Raw genomic sequence first — 27,199 nt, forward strand, 5'->3', positions numbered from 1 at the left:
GGCACGCTCTTCCGGGGTCGTGACCTCAGGTCACTGGAGGTCTCTCATTCTGAAGATGGCGGCTTCGGCAGCGAGGACAGCAGTGGCACTGCGTACGAATATCCGCCGGCCGGTTGCGTTTGTCAGAAAAATTCCATGGACCGCGGCCTCGAGTGAGTTGGAGATGTAGTAAGGGCGGAAGTTTTAGGTCCAAGCAATCCTGAAAAACCTTGCTTTCTGCGGAGCACTTAAGTCAGCGTGGTGGTTGGATTAAGGCGGCTGAGTATGCTCCTGAGCAAGCCACTGAGCAGAAAGAAATTTTGTTTGCCATTTGCCGTTTAGGGATGCCCCTTGAGGTTTTGGGGCACGTATTCACGGCCTCTAGCCTTGCGGAGTTTAAAGGTTTAATTACTTGGAAATTTAAGACTAACGATTTAGATGGGGTTATTTTGACGGTAGGGTGGAGGATGGATTCAAAGTGGCAAAAGTAGTTTCAGTGATTTAGTTCAAAAGTGAGGATTTCAGGGTAGTGATAGCAGGAAGAGTCAGATTCACTTATGTTAACCAAACAAAATCGACAGATGGCTTGAATGGGGGAAGAGTACGGATGGGGGAAAGGGTGGAATGACTTACAGGTTTTTAGCGTTGGTGAATTTCGTGATTAGAATGTAGGAGAAGCAGATCGAAAGAAGATGAGGAGTAAAGTTTAAATGTGTTTAGTTTGAAAAACCTGTGAGGTCTCCGTTAGTTGAACAGAGGACGGTGTGTATCGATGGAGAAATGCACTCTGAAGCCGTACTCCTTGGGTTAGAGTTCCAGCTTGGCCATTTGGTAGTTGTGTAACCTGACTAACGGAAGTAACTGGGGAAAAGGGCTCACTACCGTGCCTCAGTTTCATCATCTACAAAATGGAGTCAATAATAACTTTCTCGTAGGATTGTTGATTGGCTTAAATGAATTTATATGTAAACTGCTTAGACTTGTGCTCAATACAGAGTAAGTACTCAATAAGTGATAGTTGTTTTCATGATTACAAAAATTGAAGCTCATGGGAGAGGCCTAGGCTGGAGATAGAGGGCTGGGAGTAATCAGTACTGAAATCTCTCACCAACGTTGATTTTTGTCAGCTGCAGTTTTGAGTTAAGGTTTTTACATATGCTTACAAAACTTTAAAAATCCGTGGTCACTTTTGCAGACATTCATGTATCAGGTCAGCTCCCTTAAACAAGGAATGGAATGAGTGTGGGTAGTAGAATGGAAAATAGATCAGTTTGTTGCGCACCTTCTCAGACCACACCCAGCAGAATGTCTTGCTTTAGGCCCTGTGAAACTGGAAAGGCCGAGGGGTTTCTGCAAGCATCTTGCAGATGCGTTTCCAGACCATAATGGACTTGCTCAAGATCCTTAAAAGAGTGTATAAAATACGACCTTGACTACAGTCTCTCTCAGTTCACTCATTCAGCAGATGTTTAAGGAGTATCTGTTATGTGGTAGGCATTGTTCTTGGTGTTTGCAGCTGTTTTTCCATAACAGTTGTGGGTAATTTGGGAAAAGGGTTACTTTCTAGAGCTAGTTTGTTTTGGAAGTGAATGTTTTCTAGAACTTTTAATACCTGGTTTAAAACTATTTTGTTTATCCTCCAGTAATATGTTCTGTGTGAGAGCCTGATCTTGGTTTGATCAACTATTAGAGCACTACAGAAATTTAGCCCCTGGGGCTGGTTGAAGGATTACTGGACATTTATTTATTCATTCAGCAAATATTGCCCTGTTGTGTATCAATCACTGTGGACGTAGTGGACTCAACACTTGGCAAGCTTATGGTATAGTGGTGGGGGTGAGGAGACTTACAAACAACAAATATAGGCAGTTTTTGAACCAGTGAGGTTTAAATGAACTAGGGTGGTGAAACAGGTAACATGAACTGTAAATCAGTGAAAGTACAAGCGCTGTAGCACAGAAGAGAAAGCGATCGTGTAGTTTTTTGTTTTTTTCAAATTTAATGTGTGATTTTTAATAGATCCTGTGTTGAGGGGGGAAATTTAAAAAACACATTTAGGAAACAATTTGGAAGTTTAAAATATATACTGGTGTTACCAAGTCCAAGCTTGTGCTACTCACTGCACGACAGGCCAGTAAATTGAGAGGTGAGTTGTTGGGTGGGGCAAAGAATAGCAGCTTTATTCGGAAAGCCAGCAGACCAAGAAGATGGTGGACTAGTGTTCCAAAGAAACACCTTCCCTGAGTTAAAATTCAGGCTTCTTTTATGCTGAAAGGGAAGCGGGTAAACCCCTGGTTCCAGCCAGACTCTGGAGGGGATGTGTTAATTTCTTCTTTGGTACAGCCATTCACAGGTGGGCCTGGTCCGGACATTTCCTATGAGCTAAACAAAGGTATTTTAGCTTAACACTCATTACCAGGGAGGCAGGGTTCCCAGAGATGGGCCATTATGTATAATTTTTTTTTTTAAAGAAGATGTTGGGCGTAGGAGTTTATTAATTAATTAATTAATTATTTTGCTGCGTTGGGTCTTTGTTTCTGTGCGAGAGCTATCTCTAGTTGTGGCAAGTGGGGGCCACTCTTCATAGCGGTGCGTGGGCCTCTCACTATCGCGGCCTCTCTTGTTGCGGAGCACAGGCTCAGTAGTTGTGGCTCACGGGCCTAGTTGCTCCGCGGCATGTGGGATCCTCCCAGACCAGGGCTCGAACCCGTGTCCCCTGTATTAGGCAGATTCTCAACCACTGGGCTACCAGGGAAGCCCCATTATGTATAATTTAAGCTTTATAGGCAACATCCCTTTAGTGATTAACTTGTCATACAATACAAAAGTTCTTCCCTATTACACTGGGAGTTAGATGAAATTAGGAAATTATCATTGACTTGTAAGTGTGATAATGATACTGTGGCTATAAATTATGTCTTTATTCCTGGGACAGGAGTGCTGAAGTACTGAGAGACGTAATGGCACTGCTGTGTGTATCTTACTTAAAAATGTTTTTGAAAAACTACATATATATGCATGCATGTAGATAAGTATATATGACAAAATGTTAAGAATGACTGAATTTAGATTGTGGGTGGAGTTGTGCATCTCTGCTTGCAGCCAGTATGTGTAGATGTCACTACCTAATTCAGGAAGCAATTTTTTGAAAACTCCTCACTGTTTAACTGTTACACCTCAGGGAAGAGGATCTGTGTTCATTTTGTGGGGTCTCTCCTCTGGCCATGCCCAATGATCACATCAATCTCCAGAGAACGGTTCAGCTTCCTATCTATGCTTCCCAGAGCTGTTAATTTGTTCTTGGTAGAGATGGACAAATTAATGTATTGTTTATTCTTTTACTTCCTGTTCTTAGAGAACAAATTTAAATAAGTGACTTTTTGTCCTATATTGAGGTTAACATCCAGTTTCTCTATGGATCCACTGGTGTGTTTTAACATAGTATTGTGGGTCATCAACTTTACTACTCCCAACTTTAGCACAGCTACTCACACACTACACACTCACATCCCTGAAGGTCTGTGTGTGCCTCAGTTTGGCTCTGCTAGGTGAACAATGCTTATTTTTTTTATATGTATAACTGATTTACTTTGTTATAAAACAGAAACTAACACACCGTTGTAAAGCAAATATATTCCAACAAAGATGTTAAAAAAATAAAACGTTGCCATTTCCTCCAAACTCTCAGTATTCACGTCTCATTATTAATTCACCACTCTGTTATTAGGGGTTACCACTGAATCAGTGATGACTCCAGAACTTCTGTAGAAGGGGTTTGGGGCAGGTGAGCAATTCATTCTGGGAAAGAGAGTCTAAAACCAAGTGAATGGCCGTTGAATTAGCATGGGCAAACTTCCCACATCCCACCTTGTCTCAACAGAGCCATTAATCTAGAAAAAACTACAGTGTCACTTTTCAGAGGTCTACCCTGTGTGCACACATGGAGAAGACACTTAGAATGTTAAAGTCAGCATGTTAAGTAATTTTCTTGAAATACTATAACTAGCACCCTATTTACTTTCTTCACAGGCCTTTTCATAATCTATTTAATTTTAGTCCTTTTTAATTGTCTGGTACACCTTTAACACCTAAACTCCAAGAGAGAAGGAGTTTCATCTTATTTCCAATGCCTAGCACATAATGGTTTCTAAATGGAACTGATTCCAAAATTGGCCTCATTTAGGAAAGGATCTGCTGTTATAATCAGGTTTCGGAAATCTTTAGTATCAATATGGAATCCTTTCCTCTCACATTTCACAGGAAGCTAAACTTCTTAAAGCCCAAACATGGATGCGTCTGAAGTTTCCTTGACTGATTTAAATTGAATTAAAATAATTATATTGTACAGGAAAACTTGCAAAATTTTTACATTTTTCGGAACACAACCACCTTTTCTTTCTCTACTTTCTTCCCTTAAAAACAAACTTTGCAACACTGGGGTGAGTTAAATAATCAGAAATCTAGCCCCAAATTAAGCTCTCAATGACATGAAACACATTTTTTGCTCCTTTTTAATAAAAACCCTATATGTAGTACATTAATGTTTTCTTTTAGAAATTACGTTGACAACTTAATCCCTAATTTGAGGCATCCATATAATTGGTTTACAGAAAGGTTCTTCGGCAAAATATTTAACACGATATATATGAGATGCTGAGATCTGGGTAATATACCTTACTTGAAAGGCAGGAATAGTTTTTAAACACTGTAGCATAATCACACTTAAGGCCATAGTTACTTTCTTCCCAAATCCCTGCAATTCTATTAGAGGGGAGTTCTAAAAGGCCTGTGTCTTCTCCTGTGTCCACAACTGTAGGCGTACACTGATGGCCCTCTCCAAACTTCAAATAAGGGGCCAGAGACAAGGCTCGGGACTTGGAAAAGTCCTAGAAACTCCCTGCCTCCAAAGCAGTTTCAGAGTTTCACCTTTTCTGAAGGATGACAGCTGAGTAGACATGCCAAAGTCTTCCAAATCCTGCTGGTTGTTTTGAATTATGGCTACACTGGCTGTGTACCCCTTGAGTTTTTATCTCCACATACTTGAATTAAATCCTGTAGTTCCTCTTCGGTTCTAGCATCTCTGACCTCTTCACACAGTCTATATGCCACAGCTATTTTACCACTTTCTAAAACCACAATCAGCAGTTTCTGGAATGCATCTCTCGTAGCCTTCTGAATAGCAACCTTCTGGGTTACCTTCCTTTTCATAAGGAGTGATAATGACCCTTCCTGCAAGTTATCCAGAGGTTCCTCAGCCATGCCAACTCCGGGACTCCTGCACTCGTGGGAGGGCAACACCACCTCCTGATGATCCTTTTTGACCACGCATTGAAACCAAAGTAGTAATTTGCCAATTCTTGGCATCTGGAGCTGTTTAGGGCAGGCGTATTATGTTGAACCGCCTTATGTCTGGTGCTGAGACGAACCTTCACTGGAGATGTCTGAAAAAGCTGCTTCTGGACGCATGGCTTTTGGGCTCTGTGGGCATCCCTTGCTGAATAAAACTTGACGATGGCATAGAACCCAGGACCGGCCACTGCTGCGTTTGGGAAGACTCGGACCGAATACAGAAGGCCAAACTGGGAGAAGATTGCAAGGCCTCGGCCGTGGGTCCAGAGCTCAGCTCCCAGCCCAGCAAGGTTTTGTCACCCGCGATGGGAACCGCGAAAGGTACCAACTCCACCATTTTACCGTCACCGCGCGTGCGTGGCTCGGGGCGCAAGCGGACTGCGCCTCAACAATGCTTATTTTGAACTCTTCTGCCTGCTGCTGCCTGCTAGCTAAAAGGTCAGCAGTATTTTCAGTGTTTCAGTATTTTAAGGTTGGCTGCTGACTTGCGTCGACAACAGAGAACAGTAGTTAGGAGAAGGAGCAGCTGATGGGCTCAGCCAGAGTCGCAGGCCAGTAAAGGCTGTTTCACAGGGCCAGGGAAGGGTCTCTTCACAGCACAAGTGGTCAGTCGGGCTGATGGAGTGAGGCTGCTCAGTAACTTACTGGGAAACCAGGGGTGGTGGGCACACACTTGAAGGCTGCAGGCACTTTGGGCAGAGTGAGGAGCAGCGCGAACGTTCAGCTTCGGGGCCAAAAGGAAACCGGGGATCCTGCCGCCATCTGCGCAGCCATCCGGTCAGGGACACGCGGTACCCACTTATCCAAGTTCTGGTGGGCAGCCACGCGGCGGGGAGGAGGCCAGCAGCGGCCAGGTGGGATCTGGTAAGGATTCGGCAGACGCTCTGGGGGAGGCGGGCTTCAGAGGTGTGCAGCAAGCCCTGAAGCTGCCGGCGCCCTCCGTGTCCCCTTCAACGAGATACACCTGGGCGCGCAGCCAGAGCGCTGGAGACATTGGGGAAGCTGTGAGGCCTCAGCTGCATGCATACGGCCAAGTTTGTTGGACACCTTCGAGTCCCCAGGCCTGGTGAACTACGCTGGGGGTGAACCACTGCTGCACGGTTAAATTTGAGCCTGGGCCCCTGCAAACCTGTGAGTTCTGGTTTGCAGCTGCAGGCTGTGCAGGAAAAAGCACCCACACTTCCTCGTCCCAGTCTCACGCTTCACGCTCTTCCTGGGTGCCGAGAGTATCATGACGTACGGATCCCGCACCCACCCAGCCCTGCACAGCTACTGCAGCAGGTGCGAGGTGCAGAGTTCCACACATTAGTCTCACCCCAGCGTTTACAGCATCACCCCACACTTCCTGGACGCGGGCACGCCGATCATGTAGTTTTTGATCTTTAAAATAATCTATTCATCTTTAAGGCCTCACAGGGCTAGTATGTTGTCTTGTTTTGCAGTAGGAGCCCAATAAAATCTGTGAATGTTTTTGGCCTGGGTCTTGAAGGATAGATACAATTTAGGTAAAAGGAGATTGGATTACTACATGTTAAAGGGAAAGAACAGCAGGCAAAGACAGGAATCCACAGGACAGATACACAGATTTTCATTTGTTGTACTAGAAAGTAACTATGGGCATGCAATGGGAAGTAAGGCAGGAAGGATAGGTAGGGTCGACTCAACAAACTTTTAAGAGTAACAACAATATAACCTAATGTAAACTGTAAATAATGAAAGGCAAGTAAATTGAGATTTTATTTGGAAATCTCTAATATAGCTAACAACATGATGTACTGTAATTGTTTTTCTGTCTTCTGTGTAATCTTCTGAAGGATTATAATCCATGCGTTTAGCACAGTACCTGGTGTGGTGAAGACACTCAGTATTTGCTGGGGATGAAGATTACAGTCAACTCAGCAATTTATCTGTCCATGTTCCCACCTCATCACCTTCCCAAATCTAGTACATTACAATTTTATAATCAATACCATAGCTATTTCCTAGATCTTAAGGCTTCAAGGGAATACAAAGTAACTAACTCCTGTTCACAAGAAGTTTGGGAGCTCTAGGAGCCCTTTTGGTTTCTATATCAATCTAGGATGGACAATACAAAATTAACAACTCTTAATAGTTTTCTCTTCTTATACAGGTGAACTGAGAGAACACTTTTCACAATTTGGCCATGTACGAAAGTGCACTGTTCCTTTTGTGAGTATTATCTTTTTTAAAAAAAGTAATAATGTTATCCTCTAATTCTTGATTTTTTGTGTGTGAAAGCATTATCAATTTATAGAATTTGTAATGAAGTGAAGCTGTTCAGTCTTTGTTGATTAAATTATGGGTGATACTGCTTTAAAAAAATAAACCTTATCCTAGGTATTTGAGGTATTTGTGTTAGTTTTTTATTGTTGCATAAAATTATGACAAACTTAATGGCTCAAAACAACACACATACATTATCTCACAGTTTGTACAGATCAGGAGTCCAGGCATAGCTTTGCTGGGTCCTCTATTCAGAGTTTCACGTAGCTGCAATCCAGGTGTCAGCTGGAGCTGCAGTCTCATCAGAGGCTCAACTGGGAACGATTGATTTCCAAGCTCCCTTAGGTTGTTGGTAGAATCAGTCTTTCAGCTGTAGGAGTGGGGTGTCTGCTATCTTTCTGGCTTTCAGCTGGAGGCTGCTCTCAGCTCCTAGGAACTGCCTGCAGTTCCTTGTTAGCCAGCTTCTCTCCCATGTGGCAGCTTGCTTCAAAGTCAGCAAGGGAGTTTCTCTGGTCTGGTAAGATAGTTTTATAATGTAGTCTTTGGAGTGACACCCCATCATCCTTGCTGTATAACCTGATCAAGGGAGCAATATCCCATCACTTTTGCTATATTCTTACAGTTAGAAGCGTGTCATAGGCCTTGCCCACATTCAAGGGGAGAGACTATACAGGGTCAACATGGTGGGACACATGGAGATCTTGGGGCTGTTTTGGAATTTTGTCTATTACAGTGTTGTAATAAGGACTTCAGAGAGTAGAGGGTAATTTTATCAAACTAACTGGTGGAGAATATTTTAACCTTTAACCTCATTGAGTTGAGTGCTTTTTGTGTGTGTTTATATTTGCTACATTTTCTTTGCCTCCTCATGAGGGTTTAGAAATCAATCTATAGGGAATTCCCTAGCGGTCCAGTGGTAAGGACTCTGTGCTCTCACTGTGGAGGGCGTGGGTTCAATCCCTAGTGGGGGAACTAAGATCCCACAAGCCTCGGGGTATGGCATAAATAAGTAAATAAGTTTAAAAAAAAGTAATGGAGTCCTTTAATTCCAAAAAAAAGTCTTAAAAAAATCAATCTATAGATTTGTTCTACTTTATCCTGGGCTTTTTCTGTGGACTCTCTAGATTACTGTTTTTTGGGGTGTGTGACGTGAATACACAGAGTTTACACATGCTTCACTAAAACTGCTTTTTTCCTCATGGCACTGAAAAGGCTGTGGTAAAGTATCAACTTAAATTCTTAACGCTTGGTTAAACGTTACTTGCCTTGCAAAGATCTAACAGATTATGCATATCCAGTGCTAATAAAGGTGTAGGGAAACTGGTACTGAAATTGTTGAGAAGTTAACTGATACCTTCACTGAAGGGTAATTTGGCAAAATCTATTAACAATAAGAATTTGCCTTTGATCTAGCAGTTCCATTTCTAGGAATTTATTCTACAGAAATGTGAGGGCAAGAACGTTCAAAACAGCATTGTTTAATAGTATCATAATTGGAAAATCTAAGTGTTCATCAGTGGGGTTGGTTAAATAGATACTAATTCATTGATACAATGGGATTTATAGTTGATTAAAAAAATGAGCATGCGTATTACAGACATGAAAATCTATAAGCATAAAAAATAGTTTTAAAAGTGTATGAAATTGGGCTTCCCTGGTGGCGCAGTGGTTGAGAGTCCACCTGCCAATGCAGGGGACACGGGTTTGTGCCCCAGTCCAGGAAGATCCCACATGCCGCGGAGCGGCTAGGCCCTTGAGCCATGGCCGCTGAGCCTGCGCGTCCGGAGCCTGTGCTCCGCAACGGGAGAGGTCACAACAGTGAGAGGCCCGTGTACCCCTCCTCCAAAAAAAAAAAGTGATGAACTTTGTATTTTTTGAAGAGCATTAAAAAAAATGTTTCTTGGGAATTCCCTGGCGGTCCAGTGGTTAGGACTCCGTGCTTCTACTGCAGGGGGCAAAGGGTTCGATCCCTAGTTGGGGAACCAAGATCCTGAATGCCATGCGGCCAAAAAATAAATAAATAAAAATATTAAAAAATAAAAAAAGTTTCTCCAAAAGGTAACATTTTTCTTGGTTGCTATTTCCCTCTTAAAAGAACTTAGGAGCCAGAGTTAAGAGATTTTAGATTTAAACATGAGGTTTTGATTCTTGGGAAAATTAAGTAATGTGTAACAGGAAGAAAATTAGTTTCTAGTAACAAGTTCATTGTACTCAAGTTAGAAATGCAGGTTCCAATTTTAGATACATAGTATCTAAATTTTAGCACAAAAATGTTAATGCCTTTACAAATAGAAATGGCCACGTGGAGTAGAGTGCTTTAGAAATCGTCCTATCTATCTGAGGTAAGGAGTGAATCACTGGGACATTAACAGAAACTTTTCCTGTGTTCTAGGTTAATCTTATAAACTTACCTTCCAGGTATATGGGGGCAATTTCCAAGAATGTGTTTTTGGGGGCAGAGCACAACATAACTTTGTAACAAGACTGATGATGTACATTGAGTGAATAGACATCTTGGCCTTTTTTACATAGAAGGGCTGGAGGGCTGGGCAGAGTACGTCTAAGCACACTAGAATCTCTGATGTATAAGACATATAGAATCTGATATATAGGTTGAATGATAAGCACTCTGTCTTTCGCACAAAGGGAAGTAGCAGAACTGCTTAAATTAACCAGAAGTCTAGAACTAGGTAAATAAGGGTAACTTTTTTTTTCTTTTTCATTAGGAGCATGTGATGATAATGGTGGTAGTTGTGATGAGGGTGGTTAATCTCAGAAATTACTAGAAATGCACCTAGGTTTTAAGGGTTAATTTTCTAGTTTCTAGAAGTGCAGAAGTTAGAAACAGGAAGAGTATTTCTTTATGTGATCAAAATTTCGCTTGACTTGCTGTTAATGGTTTATATCTAGAATGACACAGAAAGCTCTTTACTCATACTTTATTTCTCCAGTGGCAGTAGAGAAGCAGAGAGAGTGTTATGATTAAGAGATTAAGCTTTGGGTAAATAGGAGAGTATTTGTAGTAAAGCAGGGTTTTTTATATTTATTAAAATGTGTTTTACTCCACTTTGGCAGATGAAAAAGTTAGTAGTTTGATTTGGAACTCCTGGAAACTTTCTCAAGTTCATGATTATTAATCTCTTCCTAAATTTTGAATTTTTAGGACAAAGAGACTGGCTTTCACAGAGGTATGGGCTGGATTCAATTTTCTTCAGAAGAAGAACTTCACAATGCACTACAACAGGAAAATCATGTTATTGATGGAGTAAAGGTAAATATTTTTCTGTATCATGTCATGAGCTTTCTGTATATCAGTTAAATAGGTCAGAAGTGTGAAATGACAGGGACTTTGGAAGATGTGTAATTTAATGTTTGTTAAAGAATGGTGGTGGTGGGAGAGTGCCCAGTTCTAAAAGGTCTGGAAAGGGAAGTACAAGAAGACACTTTAATGGTTAGCAAGGTATATGCAACACAGAACAGTGGAAACAGCAGGGAGACCCTGGTTGAAATCCTGGCTTTTCCACTTACTATGTGACCTTGGGCCAGACTGATTTACAATTTTTAATTGAAGTTCAGAGAGTCTTAAGTACAAGGAACAAATAACATCCTTTGACTTCCTGGTGCTGACTCCCTAATAAAACAACGGTTTTCAGTTTTAATGTTTTTGCAGACATTGCCTTTCCTTAGAGTGCTTATTATGTGATTGCTTTTTTTTTCCCAGCTCCATGTTCAAGTTCAAAAACCCAAAGCTTTGCAAGGGGACCAAACATCTGATGAAGAGAGAGATTTTTGAGAACATCACTGCCTATTAAATAAAGTAAACAAAACTGGAAATTCTGTCTAAATGTTTTTATTGGAAACAGATAGTTGCACCAAGCAAGAGCTTACTTTCCCCACTCCAAATTAAAACAGAGCACAACAGGGGCCAACATCGTCATTTGGCAGGACAGTTCCAATATGTGAACATCCTTCTTTCTACGTGCTGTGGGCTAACTTTATTTGTAAGCAGTCATTCTTAGACAAAATATTAACCCCAAAGTACTAATGTCACTCGAAAGGGAAGTGGCCTTAATTTCATGTGTGGGGCAGTATGTTCTGTAAATGCCAAAAGGTGGGAGAGAGCACAAACACAACCCACTCTTTAAAAAAAACTAAATAATTCAAAGTAGAATTTTTCCATCCCCCCCTTTCTCCTATAATAAAAAGTAATGCTGGGCTCTGACACCCAGATTTAGTTTTCATCCTGGCCATTTACAAAGTGTTCCCCTATATGACTTTCATCATTAGGGTTATGAATAATAGTTCATTCACTCTGAAGAAAGTATCTACTCCTTTCTCCTCTTCTTGCCTTCATGCTCATGTTCCTTGGGGCGGCTGCTATCTGAAGGTCTTTTAGAGCCACCATGCTGTTTGGCTTCTTCCAAAAATTTGTCCAAACCAAAAGGATCCTCCTCAAACTGAACTGGTCCTTCTCGGCCTCTTTGTCTACGGTCTGAACCAGAAAACTCCTTATCGGGAACAAATCTAGGGAAAAAGAAACGACCATGAACTACTTTGTTTTCACTGGTGCAGACACAAACTAAACTGTCTGCCTTGGTACCTGTTAGTCTTTATTCTGGCTTCTAGGTCATCACCATACATGTCCTTGTCCAGATTTTTACTGGGCCTGTAAATATTCTGGGCCATATCTTTACCACCTCTCCAGGCTTGATCATAAACATTGTAAATTTCATCTTCTCCACCTGCAAAACCACTGTCCATACCCTGTGGAAAAATAGAGGATGTTAAAAATGTACATGTTATTATTTATTAAAAGTTGAATCTGATTACATTCTTGCGAAGAGTAAAAACCCTTGCTCATTTATAGCTCACATTTTCAATAATCTGAACTGCAAATAAAAAGGTCATTAAAGAACAGTCACAAAGTCCATTAACTTTTGTTCATACCCGCTTTGGGTTCTTAGGTTAAATGTGATGCTCACTAACAACTGACTGCTTTAGTGTAGTGGTCTTTAAAATTGGAGGATACTAGTATGTTAATTTCCTTTTCCCTGAGGGTTGGTATTCATCAACAGCTAATACATGCTATTTCTAGACTCTTTGTACCTTGGATTGGTTGAAGAGCCTTTGGTCATACTGAACATCATTGGAAGTCCGAGGATTGGGCACACCCAGAGCAATGACTTCGCTGATATCTCGATTTTCATTTCTCTGCAGTTTCGACCTGTTTTGAAATACCATGCCACAAACTGAAAATTCTTCACAAACAAGTTGAATTTCCACTTAAATACAATCGATATCAGAAGCAGAGTAAATATGTACATTCACATCTTGTGAATATATATATTCCTTGATAATGCATAATCAGGATGGCAGCTCTTAAGGCATTTCAGATACGTGATTATAAGAGAGAGGGTTTTACAGTTAAGCCTTCATGACAGCAGAAAAGAACTGCTAAGAGACTCTTCTTTCCTTGAGATAAAATTGGTATATAACATTATATAAGTTTCAGGACTACAACATAATTCGGCATCTGTATACCCTACACAAAGTGATCACCAAAAGTCTAGTTACTGTCCATCACCATACAATTGACCTTCAGCCATTTCACCAATCCCTCAACCCCCTTCCCCTCTGGTAACCACCAATCTGTTTTCTGTATCTATGAGTTTGTTTTTATTTTGTTCAGTTTTTGTAGACTTCACAAGAGTGAAATCACACAGTATTTTTCTTTCTCTGACTTGTTTCACTTGGCATAATACCCTCAAGGTTCATCCATGTTGTCACAAATGGCAGGATTTCATTTTTATGCCTGAGTTGTATTCTAGTGTACACACACATGCCCCAGATCATCTTTATCCATTCATCTGTTGATGGGCACTTGGCTTCCACATCTTGGCTATTGTAAATAATGCTGCAGTGAACACAGGGATGCATATACTTTTTTGAATTCATGTTTTTGTATTCTTCAGAAAAATGCCCAGAAGTGGAATAGCTGGATCATATGGTAGTTCTATTCTTAATTTTTTAAGGAATCTCCATAGTGTTTTCCATACTGACTGCACCAATTTATATTCCCACAAACAGTGCATGAGGGTTCTCTTTTCTCCACATCCTCTCCAATGCTTGCTATTTCTTGTCTTTCTGAAACAGCCATTCTAACAGGTGTGTGGTTTTAATTTGCATTTCCCTAATAATTAGTGATGTTGATTATCTTTTCATGTGCCTGTTGACCATCTGCATATCTTCTTTGCAAAAATGTCTATCCAGATCCTCTGCCCATTTAATTGGGTTTGTGTTTTTGTTGTTGAGTTGTATGAGTTCTTTATATATTTTAGATATTAATCCCTTGTGGGATATATGATTTGCAAGTATCTTCTCCCATTCAGTAGGTTGCCTTTTCGTTTTGAAGATGGTTTCCTTCACCGTGCAGAAGTTTTTAGTTTAATATAGTCCCATTTATTTTTCCTTTTGCTTCCTTTGACTTTGGAGTCAGATTCACAAAAAACATTGCTAAGACCAATGTCAAAGAGCTTATTACTACTTGTGTTTTCTTCTAGGAATTTTATGGTTTAAGGTTTTACATTCAAATCCTTAATTCATTTTGAGTTAATTTTTGTGCATGGTGTAAGATAGTGGTCTAGTTTCATTCTTTTGCCTGTAGCTGTCCAGTTTTTCCAATACCATTTATTGAAGAGACTGTCCTTTCTCAAAAGAATCATTCTTGATATGGAAGTCTTTAATACAAGCAATCACCTTGTAATGCATGCTGAGATATGAAACTGCTATGGTCTATATCTGCTATTATAAAGGGTTAGGGGGAGTAGATGCAAATTAGATGTATCACACGAATCATTTTCAATAAGCTAGAGTCAGTTCTTTTACCTAACCACTCTTAGTAAGTTTATTCTATTAGAATTCTGAGGTAAACATGTCAATGACTGGATTACTCAGTAAGATTTCTGACATTCAGATTAACTTGATTCCCCTGCTGTTTCAGTATATATGCAATCTACATCGCAGTGATACCATAGTAACCATCATCATTTATTTTACTAGAGGCTTAGGTCTTAAAATGATTTCTATAGACAATCTAATTTTCATACAATCACAAGTTTAAAGCTTTTCTATGTTATCAATTCTCATAGTTACATTACTGGTTTTAGGGCTCAATTTATCCACAGAGCCATTTTGATTTTTGCAGCTTAGGAATTTCAGACTAAGAGTGTCATTAACTGTGCACTTTCATACTTCGTTCCTCTCTCCTACACTGTACATTTAAACACAACTCTAAATTCAGATTTTCTGCTTCCCTATGACTTCACTCATCAGGGAGATGAAATATGCCATTAAACAACAAAGAATACCACCAGCAGGAATCTGTTTTAGATATGACTTGAAAAAATAGATTGTATCAGCTCAGAGGAGGATGAGAGCATGGAAAACTGCTTATTTGGAAAGAAAATGTTTTACATTTGCATTTAACCCTTACTCAGAATTCCACCTCTGTATTACAGCATGTCTTCAACATTGCAGCAATTTCAGTCCTCGGCCTTTGGTGAACCACAAACTTCACTAATCCCTACTTTATTCCCAATCTCCATACATGTATTTCCTTTGTTCTATACAAGTCTGTACTTACTAAGAGCACTCTGTCAATTTTCCTAAGTAATTTCAAATGACAGCTCTGTCTTTCTGAATTTTAAGTAAAACTGCTCATGAAAAGAGGCTGACCTTCACTTCTTACAAAACCTGCTCTTCTTCCCCACTGTACTTGGTACAGTACTCTGCACGTGAAAGGATCTCAATAAAGGTACAGAAGCTTATTTCCTGTCTAGAGGAATAGGCACATGATAAATTTGTCTCACCATTTGAAACAGGAAAAGAACAGACCAGAACAGGCATATCCACGACTTTCTATTCACAAACATGATCTCAATTCCCTTTTCTATATCCCCATCATTCTCAATTCTAGCTGACTCTACAAGGTAATGCAAGAAAAGATAACTTCCATGGATAGTTACTTCTTCTGCTAAGACAGAGTAAGCAGTTAAGTGCAAGAAAATAAGTGCTGATTTATTATCAACCTGAAGAGGAAAGAGAGAGAAGCAAACTGGTCTTAGTGCACTAAACCTCCTCTCTACAAGGTTCACAGAGGCCACTCTTCATAATTTGTATTTATCTCAAATAGTACCTACCTCTTATCTGGAGCTGCCCTGGAAAGATTCCGGTCATGCTGTCTCTCTTTTCGCCTGTCATGCCGGATTTCATCCCTCTCACGTGCCTCCCCATCCTCTGTGTGGACACAGTTGAAAATTATTATTATTTTTTTCAGTATGCGGGCCTCTCACTGTCGTGGCCTCTCCCATTGCGGAGCACAGGCTCTGGATGCGCAGGCCCAGAGGCCATGGCTCACTGGCCCAGCTGCTCCGCGGCATGTGGGATCTTCCCGGACCGGGGCACGAACCCATGTCCCCTGCATCGGCAGGCGGACTCTCAACCACTGCGCCACCAGGGAAGCCCTGAAAATTATTTTATCACTATATTACCCATTAATATTTTGAACAAGAGAATATTCTTTAACCTTAGACAGAAAAATCCATGAATTTCTTTGTACTCACATTCAGCCCTTTTAACCTTACTTGCAATTAATTTAAATCCAACAGTATTCATTTAATTTTTGAATGTGAATTCCAGAATCATGCATGCAGCTAAAGTGTTTAGGCATGAAGTGTACTGATATCTTTATGAAACACATCAAAGTAGTATGGTGGATTAACAGATGGAGAGAGAGCTGGATAGGTATGTGATAAAGCAAATTTAGCAATGCTAATAGTTTTTAAATAAATGTTAACTGTAGAATCTAGGTGGTGGAGATATGGGTTTTCATTGTACAATTTTTTCAACTTTTCTATGTGTTTTAAAATTTTCATAATAAAATGTCAGGAAAAAAGAATTATGCAAAGTTTATCCTTATATTTTCAAAGACTGACTTTGAATAAAGAACCTTTTGCTCATGGTACATTGGGGCTGGCTGCACCTTGATCTGTATCTATTGTGTTTATGTCTATCTTCATTTCTCTGCCCTCTCCAGGCTGAAGGGATATAGTGTAGATATAGAAGGAATACAGTGTAGAGCATGAGCTTTGGAGCCAGACTGTGTGGATTCAAATCCTGTTTCTACAACAGAGTAGCAAATGTGAAATTGTGCTGATGACTTAACCCTTCTGAGACTTCGTCTCCTCCTCTGTAAAACAGTGATAATAACAGAACCACCACATAGGGTTGCTATAGGGATTATATAAGGTAATATATGTAAAGTGCTCAGAGTGGTGCCTGCCATAATAAACACTCAATAAGCGTTAGCTTTTATTAATATTTGGCAGGATATTTTAAAAAATTTTAACTAATTTCTCAAGAACCATTCTATTTTTTTTTTAAATCAGTTTAGAGAACTTAGATACAGGGAAGTTTTACTCTGAATGACCTTCAGAGGCTAGGTTACAACAGGTAGCTTTTTAAATCTTGCCTCACTAAGACATTTATATATGATTCAAGGAAGTGGATTACTACTTATAACCTTAGTTACTTCCCTACAGTTGAACTCTAGACTCCTATAACAAATTGTCTGCTTGACACCTCCATTTTAAACTTAACATGTCCACAACTAAACTCTTAACCTTTCCCTCTCAAATCTCTTCCCCCTGCAGTCTTCTCAATATTAGTAAATGGCAACTCAATCCTTCTCAAATATTTAGATCAAAACTTCTAGAGTCATCCTTGACTCCATTTCTGTCATTCCTCTACCAAATCCATAAGCAAATTTTGTCAGCTCTACTTCCAAAATACTTCCAGTAACTGACCATGTTTTCACTACCTCTCATTATTATCTCTCATCTGGATTACTGCAATAGCTTTCCAAACGGTTTCCCTGCTTCTCCAAATGACCATTCCATAGCCTTCTAACATATGCAAAATCATGTCACTCTGCTCAAAACTCTTCAAATTGCTTCCCTTGTTACTTGAAGTAAAAGCTATGTTCTTACAACGACTAGAAGGCATACATGACCTGGCCGCTTTGCCCTAACTACTCTGACACCTCATCTCCTACTGCTTAGCTTTCTCAGTCTAATCCACCCATACTGGCCTCCTGCTTTTCCTTGAACACACCAGTTATACTCCCAACTCAGGGCCTTTGCACTTGCTGTTCCTTCTATCTGGGATGCTCCTCCCTCAGATATCCACATGGCTTAGCACAAGTGTTTGTGCTAATGTTACTATCACAGAAGTGAGGCCTATTCCAACCACCCTCTCCTTCTGGCACTTTTATACTCCTTCTCTGTTTTATTTTTCTCCATAGCTATTATCACCTTCTAATATACTATATGACTAACTTTTTTTGGTCTATCTACATTCACTAAAATGCTCACTGCTATACCCCCTACCTGTCTAGTAGAAAACTCTGTGTCTAGAAGAGAGCCTTGCACACAGTAGGTGCTCAGTATGAACTGAATGAATAATTACACTAGTCTAGGATTTATTAATGAAAGAAAAACTACCCTCATAATTTTCTTGAATTAGAATTAGTCTTCTCACTCTACCTGAATTAAAATACCAATGTAGACCACTAGATAAAGCCAGAGAGAAAATACTGGCAAATTTAATGATCAAAGGCCTAAAAGATAGAAAAACTCTGGATCAGTTTACCATGTGGGGGATATGAATTATTCAGTTGGAGATAAGATTTCTCTAAGTTTCAAGAAAATTAAAATAAGAGAAAACTAAGCCTATCATTTGAGTAATATGTGATTTTTAAAAGTATACTGCTCAGAACTTTAAAAACTTCTGGTGTTCTTGCATATTCGAGGCCCACATTTAAATACACATTCTTTATTTTCTACTGCTTCAGCTTAATAAGGCAGAAATTACTGTTTCACTTCTAAATTATTTCTGAAATATCTATATTTTCTTTATATGTATGTACTGCTTCTGTATGCAATAAAAAACAATAGAGATTTTCTAAAATGAGATAGATATTATTAACAATGCAAATTCAGTTTAGTAATGAGTATGTCATACCTTTTTCCACATGGGTTTTGATCCCAGCTCTTCTCTCCCTGGCTTTCTGGGCCATTTCTCTAAGTTTCTCTTCATGTTTCTCCTTTTCTTTTTGAGCCATCTTTCTCTCTACTTGAGCACGCATTTCCACAGCTTCACGAGCCTGTTAGTAAAGTCAGATGTTAAATAAGACACTACTGGGGATAAAGAATTACAGCTGTCATGTAATTCCCTGACTAAACTCTGGCTTGAAAGAAGTTATAAAGAATTCAAATTTGTTACTGCCGATTAAAACAAAGATTCTTGTCTACAAAAAGATTACTTGCCTAGACGACATTGCAAATTTAGCTTTTTCACTCAGAGAAATGTTTTAGTGGTTGAAACTATAGTGACCCCAATCAATCTTATAAGTCAGTGTTTCACTAATGTTTCCTCAGAAACAACCTAAAAAATAAAATTAAACAAGATTCCAGTAAAGCAAATTTCAATATCAATAACAGGAACTGGTTATATTCTCAAAATCAATCAGACCAACTCAAGATAAAGCCTTAGAGGGCAGATAGCAGATGCAAGAAGAATTACAATCCTGCAGCCTGTGGAACAAAAACCACATTCACAGAAAGATAGACAAGATGAAAATGCAGAGGGCTATGTACCAGATGAAGGAACAAGATAAAACCCCAGAAAAACAACTAAATGAAGTGGAGATAGGAAACCTTCCAGAAAAAGAATTCAGAATAATGATAGTGAAGATGATCCAGGACCTCGGAAAAAGAATGGAGGCAAAGATCGAGAAGATGCAAGAAATGTTTAACAAAGACCTACAAGAATTAAAAAACAAACAGAGATGAACAATACAATAACTGAAATGAAAACTACACTAGAACGAATCAATAGCAGAATAACTGAGGAAGAAGAACAGATAAGTGACCTGGAAGACAGAATGGTGGAATTCACTGCTGTGGAACAGCATAAAGAAAAAAGAATGAAAAGAAATGAAGACAGCCTAAGAGACCTCTGGGACAACGTTAAATGCAACAACATTTGCATTATAGGGGTCCCAGAAGGAGAAGAGAGAGAGAAAGGACCCAAGAAAATATTTGAAGAGATTATAGTCAAAAACTTCCCTAACATGGGAAAGGAAATAGCCACCCAAGTCCAGGAAGTGCAAAGAGTCCCATACAGGATAAACCCAAGGAGAAACACACCGAGACACATAATAATCACATTAGCAAAAATTAAAGACAAAGAAAAATTATTGAAAGCAGCAAGGGAAAAACGGCAAATAACATACAAGGGAACTCCCATAAGGTTAACAGCTGATTTCTCAGCAGAAACTCTACAAGCCAGAAGGGAGTGGCACGATCATACTTAAAGTGATGAAAGGGAAGAACCTACAACCAAGATTACTCTACCCAGCAAGGATCTCATTCAGATTAAACAGAGAAATCAAAAGCTTTACAGACAAGCAAAAGCTAAGAGACTTCACCACCACCAGACGAGCTCTACAACAAATGCTAAAGGAACTTCTCTAAGTGGGAAAAACAAGAGAAGAAAAGGACCTACAAAAACAAACCCAAAACAATTAAGAAAATGGTCATAGGAACATACATATCGATAATTACCTTAAACGTAAATGGATTAAATGCGCCAACCAAAAGACACAGGCTTGCTGAATGGATAGAAAACCAAGACCCATATATATGCTGTCTACAAGAGACCCACTTCAGACCTAGGGACACATACAGATTCAAAGTGAGGGGATGGAAAAACATATTCCATGCAAATGGAAATCAAAAGAAAGCTGGAGTAGCAATACTCATATCAGACAAAATAGACTTTAAAATAAAGAATGTTCAAAAGACAAGGAAGGACACTACATAATGATCAAGGGATCAATCCAAGAAGAAGATATAACAATTATAAATATATATGCACCCAACATAGGAGCACCTCAATACATAAGGCAACTCCTAACAGCTATAATAGAGGAAATCGACAGTAACACAATAATGGTGGGGGGCTTTAACACCTCACTTACACCAATGGACAGATCATCCAAAATGAAAATAAATAAGAAAACACAAGCTTTAAATGACAAAATAGACCAGATAGATTTAATTGACATTCCATCCAAAAACAGCAGATTACACTTTCTTCTCAAGTGCGCACGGAACATTCTCCAGGATAGATCACATCTTGGGTGACAAATCCAGCCTCAGTAAATTTAAGAAAATTGAAATCATATCAAGCATCTTTTCTGACCACAACGCTGTAAGATTAGAAATGAATTACAGGGAAAAAAACCCTAAAAAACACAAACACATGGAGGCTAAACAATACATTACTAAATAACCAAGGGATAACTGAAGAAATCAAAGAGGAAATCAAAAACTACCTACAGACAAATGACGATCCAAAACCTATGGGATGCAGCAAAAGCAGTTCTAAGAGGGAAGTTTATAGCTATAAAGCCTACCTCAAGAAACAGGAAAAATCTCAAATAAACAATCTAACCTTACACCTAAAGGAACCATAGAAAGAAGAACAAACAAAACGAAAGTTAGCAGAAGGAAAGAAATCATAAAGATCAGAGCAGAAATAAATGAAATAGAAACAAAGAAAACAACAGCAAAGATCAATAAAACTAAAAGCTGGTTTTTTTAGAAGATAAACAAAATTGATAAACCATTAGCCAGACTCATCAACAAAAAGAGGGAGAGGACTCAAATCAATAAAATTAGAAACGAAAAAGGAGAAGTTACAACAGACACCGCAGAAATACAAAGCATCCTAAAAGACTATTACAGGCAACTCTATGACAATAAAATGGACAACCTGGAAGAAATGGACAAATTCTTAGAAAGGTATAAGCTTCCAAGACTGAACCAGGAAGAAATAGAAAATATGAACAGACCAATCACAAGTAATGAAATTGAAACTGTGATTAAAAATCTTCCAACAAAGTTCAGGACCAGATGGCTTCACAGGTGAATTCTATCAAACATTTAGAGAAGAGCTAACACCCATCCTTCTCAAACTCTTCCAAAAAATGGCGGAGGAAGGAACACTCCCAAACTCATTCTATGAGGCCACTATCACCCTGATACCAAAACCACACAAAGATACTACAAAAAAAGAAAATTAGAGACCAATATCACTGATGAATATAGATGCAAAACTCAACAAAATACTAGCAAACGGAATCCAACAACACATTAAAAGGATCATACACCATGATCAAGTGGGATTTATCCCAGGGATGCAAGGATTCTTCAACATACACAAATCAATCAATGTGATACACCATATTAACAAACTGAAGAATAAAAACCATATGATCATTTCAACAGATGCAGAAAAAGCTTTTGACAAAATTCAGCACCCATTTATGATAAAAACTCTCCAGAAAATGGGCATAGAGGGAACCTACGTCAACATAATGAAGGCCATATACAACAAATCCACAACAAACATCATTCTCAATGGTGAAAAACTGAAAGCATTTCCTCTAAGATCAGGAATAAGACAAGGATGTCCACTCTCACCACTATTATTCAACCTAGTTTTGGAAGTCCTAGCCACAGCAATCAGAGAGGAAAAAGAAATAAAAGGAATACAAATTGGAAAAGAAGAAGTAAAACTGTCACTGTTTGCAGATGACATGATACTACACACAGAGAATTCTAAAGATGCTACCAGAAAACTACTAGAGCTAATCAGTGAATTTGGTAAAGTTGCAGGATACAAAATCAATGCACAGAAATCTCTTGCATTCCTATAAACTAATGATGAAAAACCTGAAAGTGAAATTAAGGAAACACTCCCATTTACCACTGCAACAGAAAGAATAAAATACCTAGGAATAAACCTACCCAGGGAGACAAAAGACCTGTATGCAGAAAATTATAAGACACTGATGAAAGAAATTAAAGATGATACCAACAGATGGAGATATACCATGTTCTTGGATTGGACGAATCAATACTGTGAAAATGACTATACTACCCAAAGCAATCTACAGATTGAATGGAATCCCTATCAAATTACCAATGGCATTTTTTACAGAACTAGAACAAAAAAATCTTAAAATTTGTATGGAGACAAAAAAGACCCCGAATACCCAAAGCAGTCTTGAGGGCAAAACGCAGAGCTGGAGGAATCAGACTCCCTGACTTCAGACTATACTACATAGCTACAGTAATCAAGACAATACGGTACTGGCACAAAAACAGGAACATAGATCAATGGAACAAGATAGAAAGCCCAGAAATAAACCCATGCACCTATGGTCAGCTAATCTATGACAAAGGAGGCAAGGATATACAATGGAGATAACACAGTCTCAATAAGTGGTGCTGGGAAAACTGGACAGCTACATGTAAAAGAATGAAATTAGAACGCTTCCTAACACCATACACAAAAATAAACTCAAAATGGATTAGAGACCTAAATGTAAGACTGGACACTATAAAACTCTTAGAGGAAAACATAGGAAGAACACTCTTTGACATAAATCACAGCAAGACCTTTTTTGATCCACCTCCTAGAGTTATGGAAATAAAAGCAAAAATAAACAAATGGGACCTAATGAAACTTCAGAGCTTTTGCACAGTAAAGGAAACCATAAACCAGATGAAAAGACAACCCTCAGAATGGGGGAAAATATTTGCAAACGAATCAACCGACAAAGGATTAATCTCCAAAATATATAAATAGCTCATGCAGCTCAATATTAAAAAGAACAAGCAACCCAATCCAAAAATGGGCAGAAGACCTAAATAGACATTTCTTCAAAGAAGACATACAGATGGCTGAGAAGCACATCAAAAGCTGCTCAACATGACTAACTATTAGAGAAATGCAAATCAAAACTACAATGAGGTATCTCCTCACAGCTGTTAGAATGGGCATCAGAAAATCTACTAACAACAAATGCTGGAGAGGGTGTGGAGCAAAGAGAACCCTCTTGCACTGTTGGTGGGAATGTAAATTGATACAGCCACTATGAAAAACAGTATGGAGGTTCCTTAGAAAACTAAACATAGAATTACCATATGACCCAGCAATCCCACTACTGGGCATATACCCAGAGAAAACCATAATTCAAAGACACATGCACCTCAATGTTCACTGCAGCACTATTTACAATAGCCAGGTCATGGAAGCAACCTAAATACTCATCGACAGATGAATAGATAAAGAAGATGTGGTAAATATATACAATGAAATATTACTCAGCCATAAAAGAGGAATCAAATTGGGTCATTTGTAGAGATGTGGATGGATCTAAAGACTGTCATACAGAGTGAAGTAAGTCAGAAAGAGAAAAACAAATTGTATATTAACGCATGTATGTGGAACCTAGAACAATGGTACAGATGAACCGGTTTGCAGGGCAGAAGTTGACACACATGCAGAGAAGAAATGTATGGACACCAAGGGGGAAAAGTGGCGGGTGTGTGTGTGTGATGAATTGGGAGACTGAGACTGACATTTATACACTGATGTGGATAAAATGGATGACTAATAAGAACCTGCTGTATAACAAGATAAATAAAATTCAAAAAAAAAAGATAAAGCCTTAGTGTAGATGTGCAAGAGATAATTTCCATAAGGGTGCTCACTGTGATACAGAAGGTGTACTCTTCTATGTTCTATACACATGCCATGATGTATGTAAAGTTCAAATACACATATTAATACCATGATATTAATAGACAGCCAATATTATGAATGTCATGTTCTATAGCATTCAACACATCGGAATGTTTATTTGCCCCTCCCTGATACCTTTTGGGAGACACCTACATTTAAAAGAGAGAAAAATGATGAAACCTAAAAAGAGCAGCTGGCAATCTTCCCAAAATGTGATCAGCCTAGTTAATCATTATTCTGGAATGTTGTGAGGAAGCCGAACCACTAGTGGTGAGGAAGGTGTTCGAGTCTACGAACGCTGAGACCAGGTACAGAGCTGCAACCAGCACCTGTCATCTCTCGAACACATCCACAGGTGACAGCCTCTTCAGGTACTCAGCAGTGTAGCTAAAATAACAGTATCTTAGGTAACTGAGAACGGATTTACAAATTATCAAGAGCATTAAACAACTTAATTATAACAGATCAACCTTCCGATCAGCAATGTAGAGGGCTTCGGCCAGTTTTGCAAAATTTTCATTGATGTGAACTGTCTGCAGTCCTCTTCCATCAGCTGCCAGACGTTTATCTAATGGAATTGTATAACCCTAGTGTGAAGGCAGATAGAAAACACTGGTCACAAAAGAGCTACTGCAGAGTCTTTAAAACTAGATTTATATATGTCCGTTTTGACAACCATTTAAAGTTTTTTCCTTACATCTTTCTTCACAATTAAGCAACAACAGCAGCAGCTAACAATGAGTGTTTTGTGTGGAGGATTGTTTAAGCACTTTATATCCATGGCCTCATTTAACCTTCACATCAATTCTGTAAGACTGGTAACATTATTATTTCCATTTCACAAATAAGGATACTGAGGTAACGTCCCCAAGGTCATACAGTTAATAAACAGACAAACTAGGATTTAAACTTGGGAAGTACGATTTCAGAGTGCACGCTCTGGGAAAACAGATTCTCATGTTAAGTTTGTGGGTTATAATAAAAGGAAATCACTATCAAATAGTTAATAGTTGTTCATCAAGTAAATGTAACAGCCATACAAAGGTAGAACAAATCACTAAAATCAGTGTCTATAGGTAGCGTAATCTGCTATACTGTTCTCATGACTTGTCAGATTCTAGGAACCCTGCAAGTTTTAGTAAATGGAAAAAAGATAAAATTTGCTAGACAACTAAGATTCTGTGTTTTGAAATTTTGCATCCTACTTCAACAACTCAAGGAACACGTTTGAACATTCATGTAATTTTCAGGCTTAGCTTTATTTTTCCAGATTTCTGACTAGACTCCCAAATACTGACTTCTAGTCCATGGTCTTTATTCCCAATACAAGGAAGTGTTACAGAGTCAGCTCAAGATACCATAGTTATATACATATTAATCAATCCAAACCAGACCACCCAACAATCTTTTTGTTTCAGGATGAGTGTATAACTTCTTTTTTTTTTTGGACACGCTGCACAGCTTGTGGGATCTTACTTCCCTGACCAGGGACTGAACCCGGGCCCTTGGCAGTGAAAGTGCGGAGTCTTATCCACTGGACCACCAGGGAATTCCCTAACTTCCTTTAAGGAATAATTTATATTTAAACCATGGGTTAAAGTAGCCTTCTTCACCCATCAACATCAGAATCATGAAATATTATTTGAGAGAAAAGAGGAAACAGTGATTAGGAAATTTAGTCTGCATTATTTTACAGATTCTTCATGACTCCTGGTAGCTTTGGTGATTAGTACATATAGTTTATACTTGCATTGTTATAAAGAGAAACAAGTAATTTAAAAATTAAAGCAATGAATATATCCAAACATTTACTCTGTTTTGTCATATGATTATTTAAATTGGTTTAAATCCTTTCAGGAAGAATTTTAGATATAAATTTGAGTTTTCTAAAGAATACTATCTTTCATTGATATGTTACTTTATTCTACCCTTTCCTTCTCTATATGCTTCTAGTAACTACAATTTACTAGGAGAATCCACATGGTATTCATGTGCCTGGCATACTAACATTTCTATTACATTAAAATAAAAAGAGAAAAGTCACATAAGTTGAGTGTTCCTTCTTGAAAATCTTCAGCTAAATGAGATGCTGAGGTTTCAACTAAAGGTACCCAGGCTGAAGGTCCTTCCTGGGTGTTTTCCAGGAGGTTCTAAAACTAAGACAAGTTAATTACCTTTTATGATTTTATGACAAGTTAATTACCTTTGCATTTTTCCAGTTTGAAATACAGGGAGGAATCTTCCACTCTTGTTGTTCCTTCACGGTCATCTGAATTGAGAAAAGAGAGGAAGAAGAGACATTTTTAGATTTATAGTCTAGCTAAAAACCTAAGTGCAATCTTTCTCTTCAAAGACAGCTCAGTATACACTACATATGGATGGATTTAGTCAAAGGTCCTAATTCCATTTGTTTGGTGGCACTATATACTATGTTCCCATATCATGGGTTCTAGTAATAACTTTAATATAAAAAATGGAAAATAATCTATAAATAATTTTTGACAGTTATAAATGCTGGTTAGTATTTTTACATATTTAAACTGATGTGACTTCTTTCAGATGAGAAACTTGTTTTTTTAGTTGGGTAATAAAATATATCTAAAAAAAGCCACTTGGACTATGAAGCACAGACTTAATGATCCCAGGTACTTCCTTCCTATAACTATGATAACATTCTTCTTGTCAAATACCAGACCCTTTTCATTCCATTAAATGCAGGGGTTAGGTTAATAATAATAAAACTACTAGCTAACATTTTACATACATTCTCATAGGCACTCTGGAACCGCATGTTATAGTCTTGAGTGGGTCCCTATTTGGTCTTGGAAAACAAATTAAAGAAACTAAGTGTGGTGAAATGTAACTACATAGGCATCTAGACTTTATTCTATGCGAGGTTATTTATAAAATT

The 27,199-nt window shown here is 38.7% G+C and overlaps 2 protein-coding genes and 1 pseudogene across 4 annotated transcripts in view; 1 reads left to right on the forward strand and 2 right to left on the reverse strand.

Annotated features, from left to right (window-relative positions):
• The first annotated feature begins 44 nt into the window (after nt 1–44).
• Nucleotides 45–11,411, forward strand: SLIRP (SRA stem-loop interacting RNA binding protein). 3 transcript variants are annotated; one of them, XM_032623671.1, is made up of 4 exons: nt 45–152; nt 7,460–7,518; nt 10,736–10,843; nt 11,294–11,411. In XM_032623671.1, exons 1-4 carry the CDS (start codon nt 56–58, stop codon nt 11,363–11,365), a joined length of 336 nt encoding a protein of 111 aa, XP_032479562.1. In that variant the 5' UTR covers nt 45–55; the 3' UTR covers nt 11,366–11,411. The 3 variants fall into 3 exon arrangements, with proteins under 3 accessions (XP_032479562.1, XP_032479561.1, XP_032479563.1); XM_032623670.1 differs by having other exon boundaries at nt 48–152; nt 7,442–7,518; XM_032623672.1 differs by lacking the exon at nt 45–152 and adding an exon at nt 7,080–7,272 and having other exon boundaries at nt 7,442–7,518.
• On the reverse strand, nt 4,638–6,895 carry LOC116749367 (annotated as a pseudogene).
• Nucleotides 11,410–27,199, reverse strand: part of SNW1 (SNW domain containing 1) — a 35,953-nt gene continuing 20,163 nt past the window's right edge. The window contains exons 8-14 of the mRNA XM_032623668.1: nt 26,492–26,557; nt 24,759–24,875; nt 18,652–18,793; nt 15,771–15,867; nt 12,679–12,796; nt 12,173–12,336; nt 11,410–12,096 (exon numbers count right to left, since the gene is read on the reverse strand). Of these exons, the coding sequence (XP_032479559.1) occupies nt 11,898–12,096; nt 12,173–12,336; nt 12,679–12,796; nt 15,771–15,867; nt 18,652–18,793; nt 24,759–24,875; nt 26,492–26,557 (903 nt within the window). The 3' untranslated portion in view covers nt 11,410–11,897. The remainder of the gene's footprint in view (nt 12,097–12,172; nt 12,337–12,678; nt 12,797–15,770; nt 15,868–18,651; nt 18,794–24,758; nt 24,876–26,491; nt 26,558–27,199) is intronic.

This window comes from Phocoena sinus, chromosome 2, assembly GCF_008692025.1.
Source record: "Phocoena sinus isolate mPhoSin1 chromosome 2, mPhoSin1.pri, whole genome shotgun sequence".
Taxonomy (NCBI): domain Eukaryota; kingdom Metazoa; phylum Chordata; class Mammalia; order Artiodactyla; family Phocoenidae; genus Phocoena; species Phocoena sinus.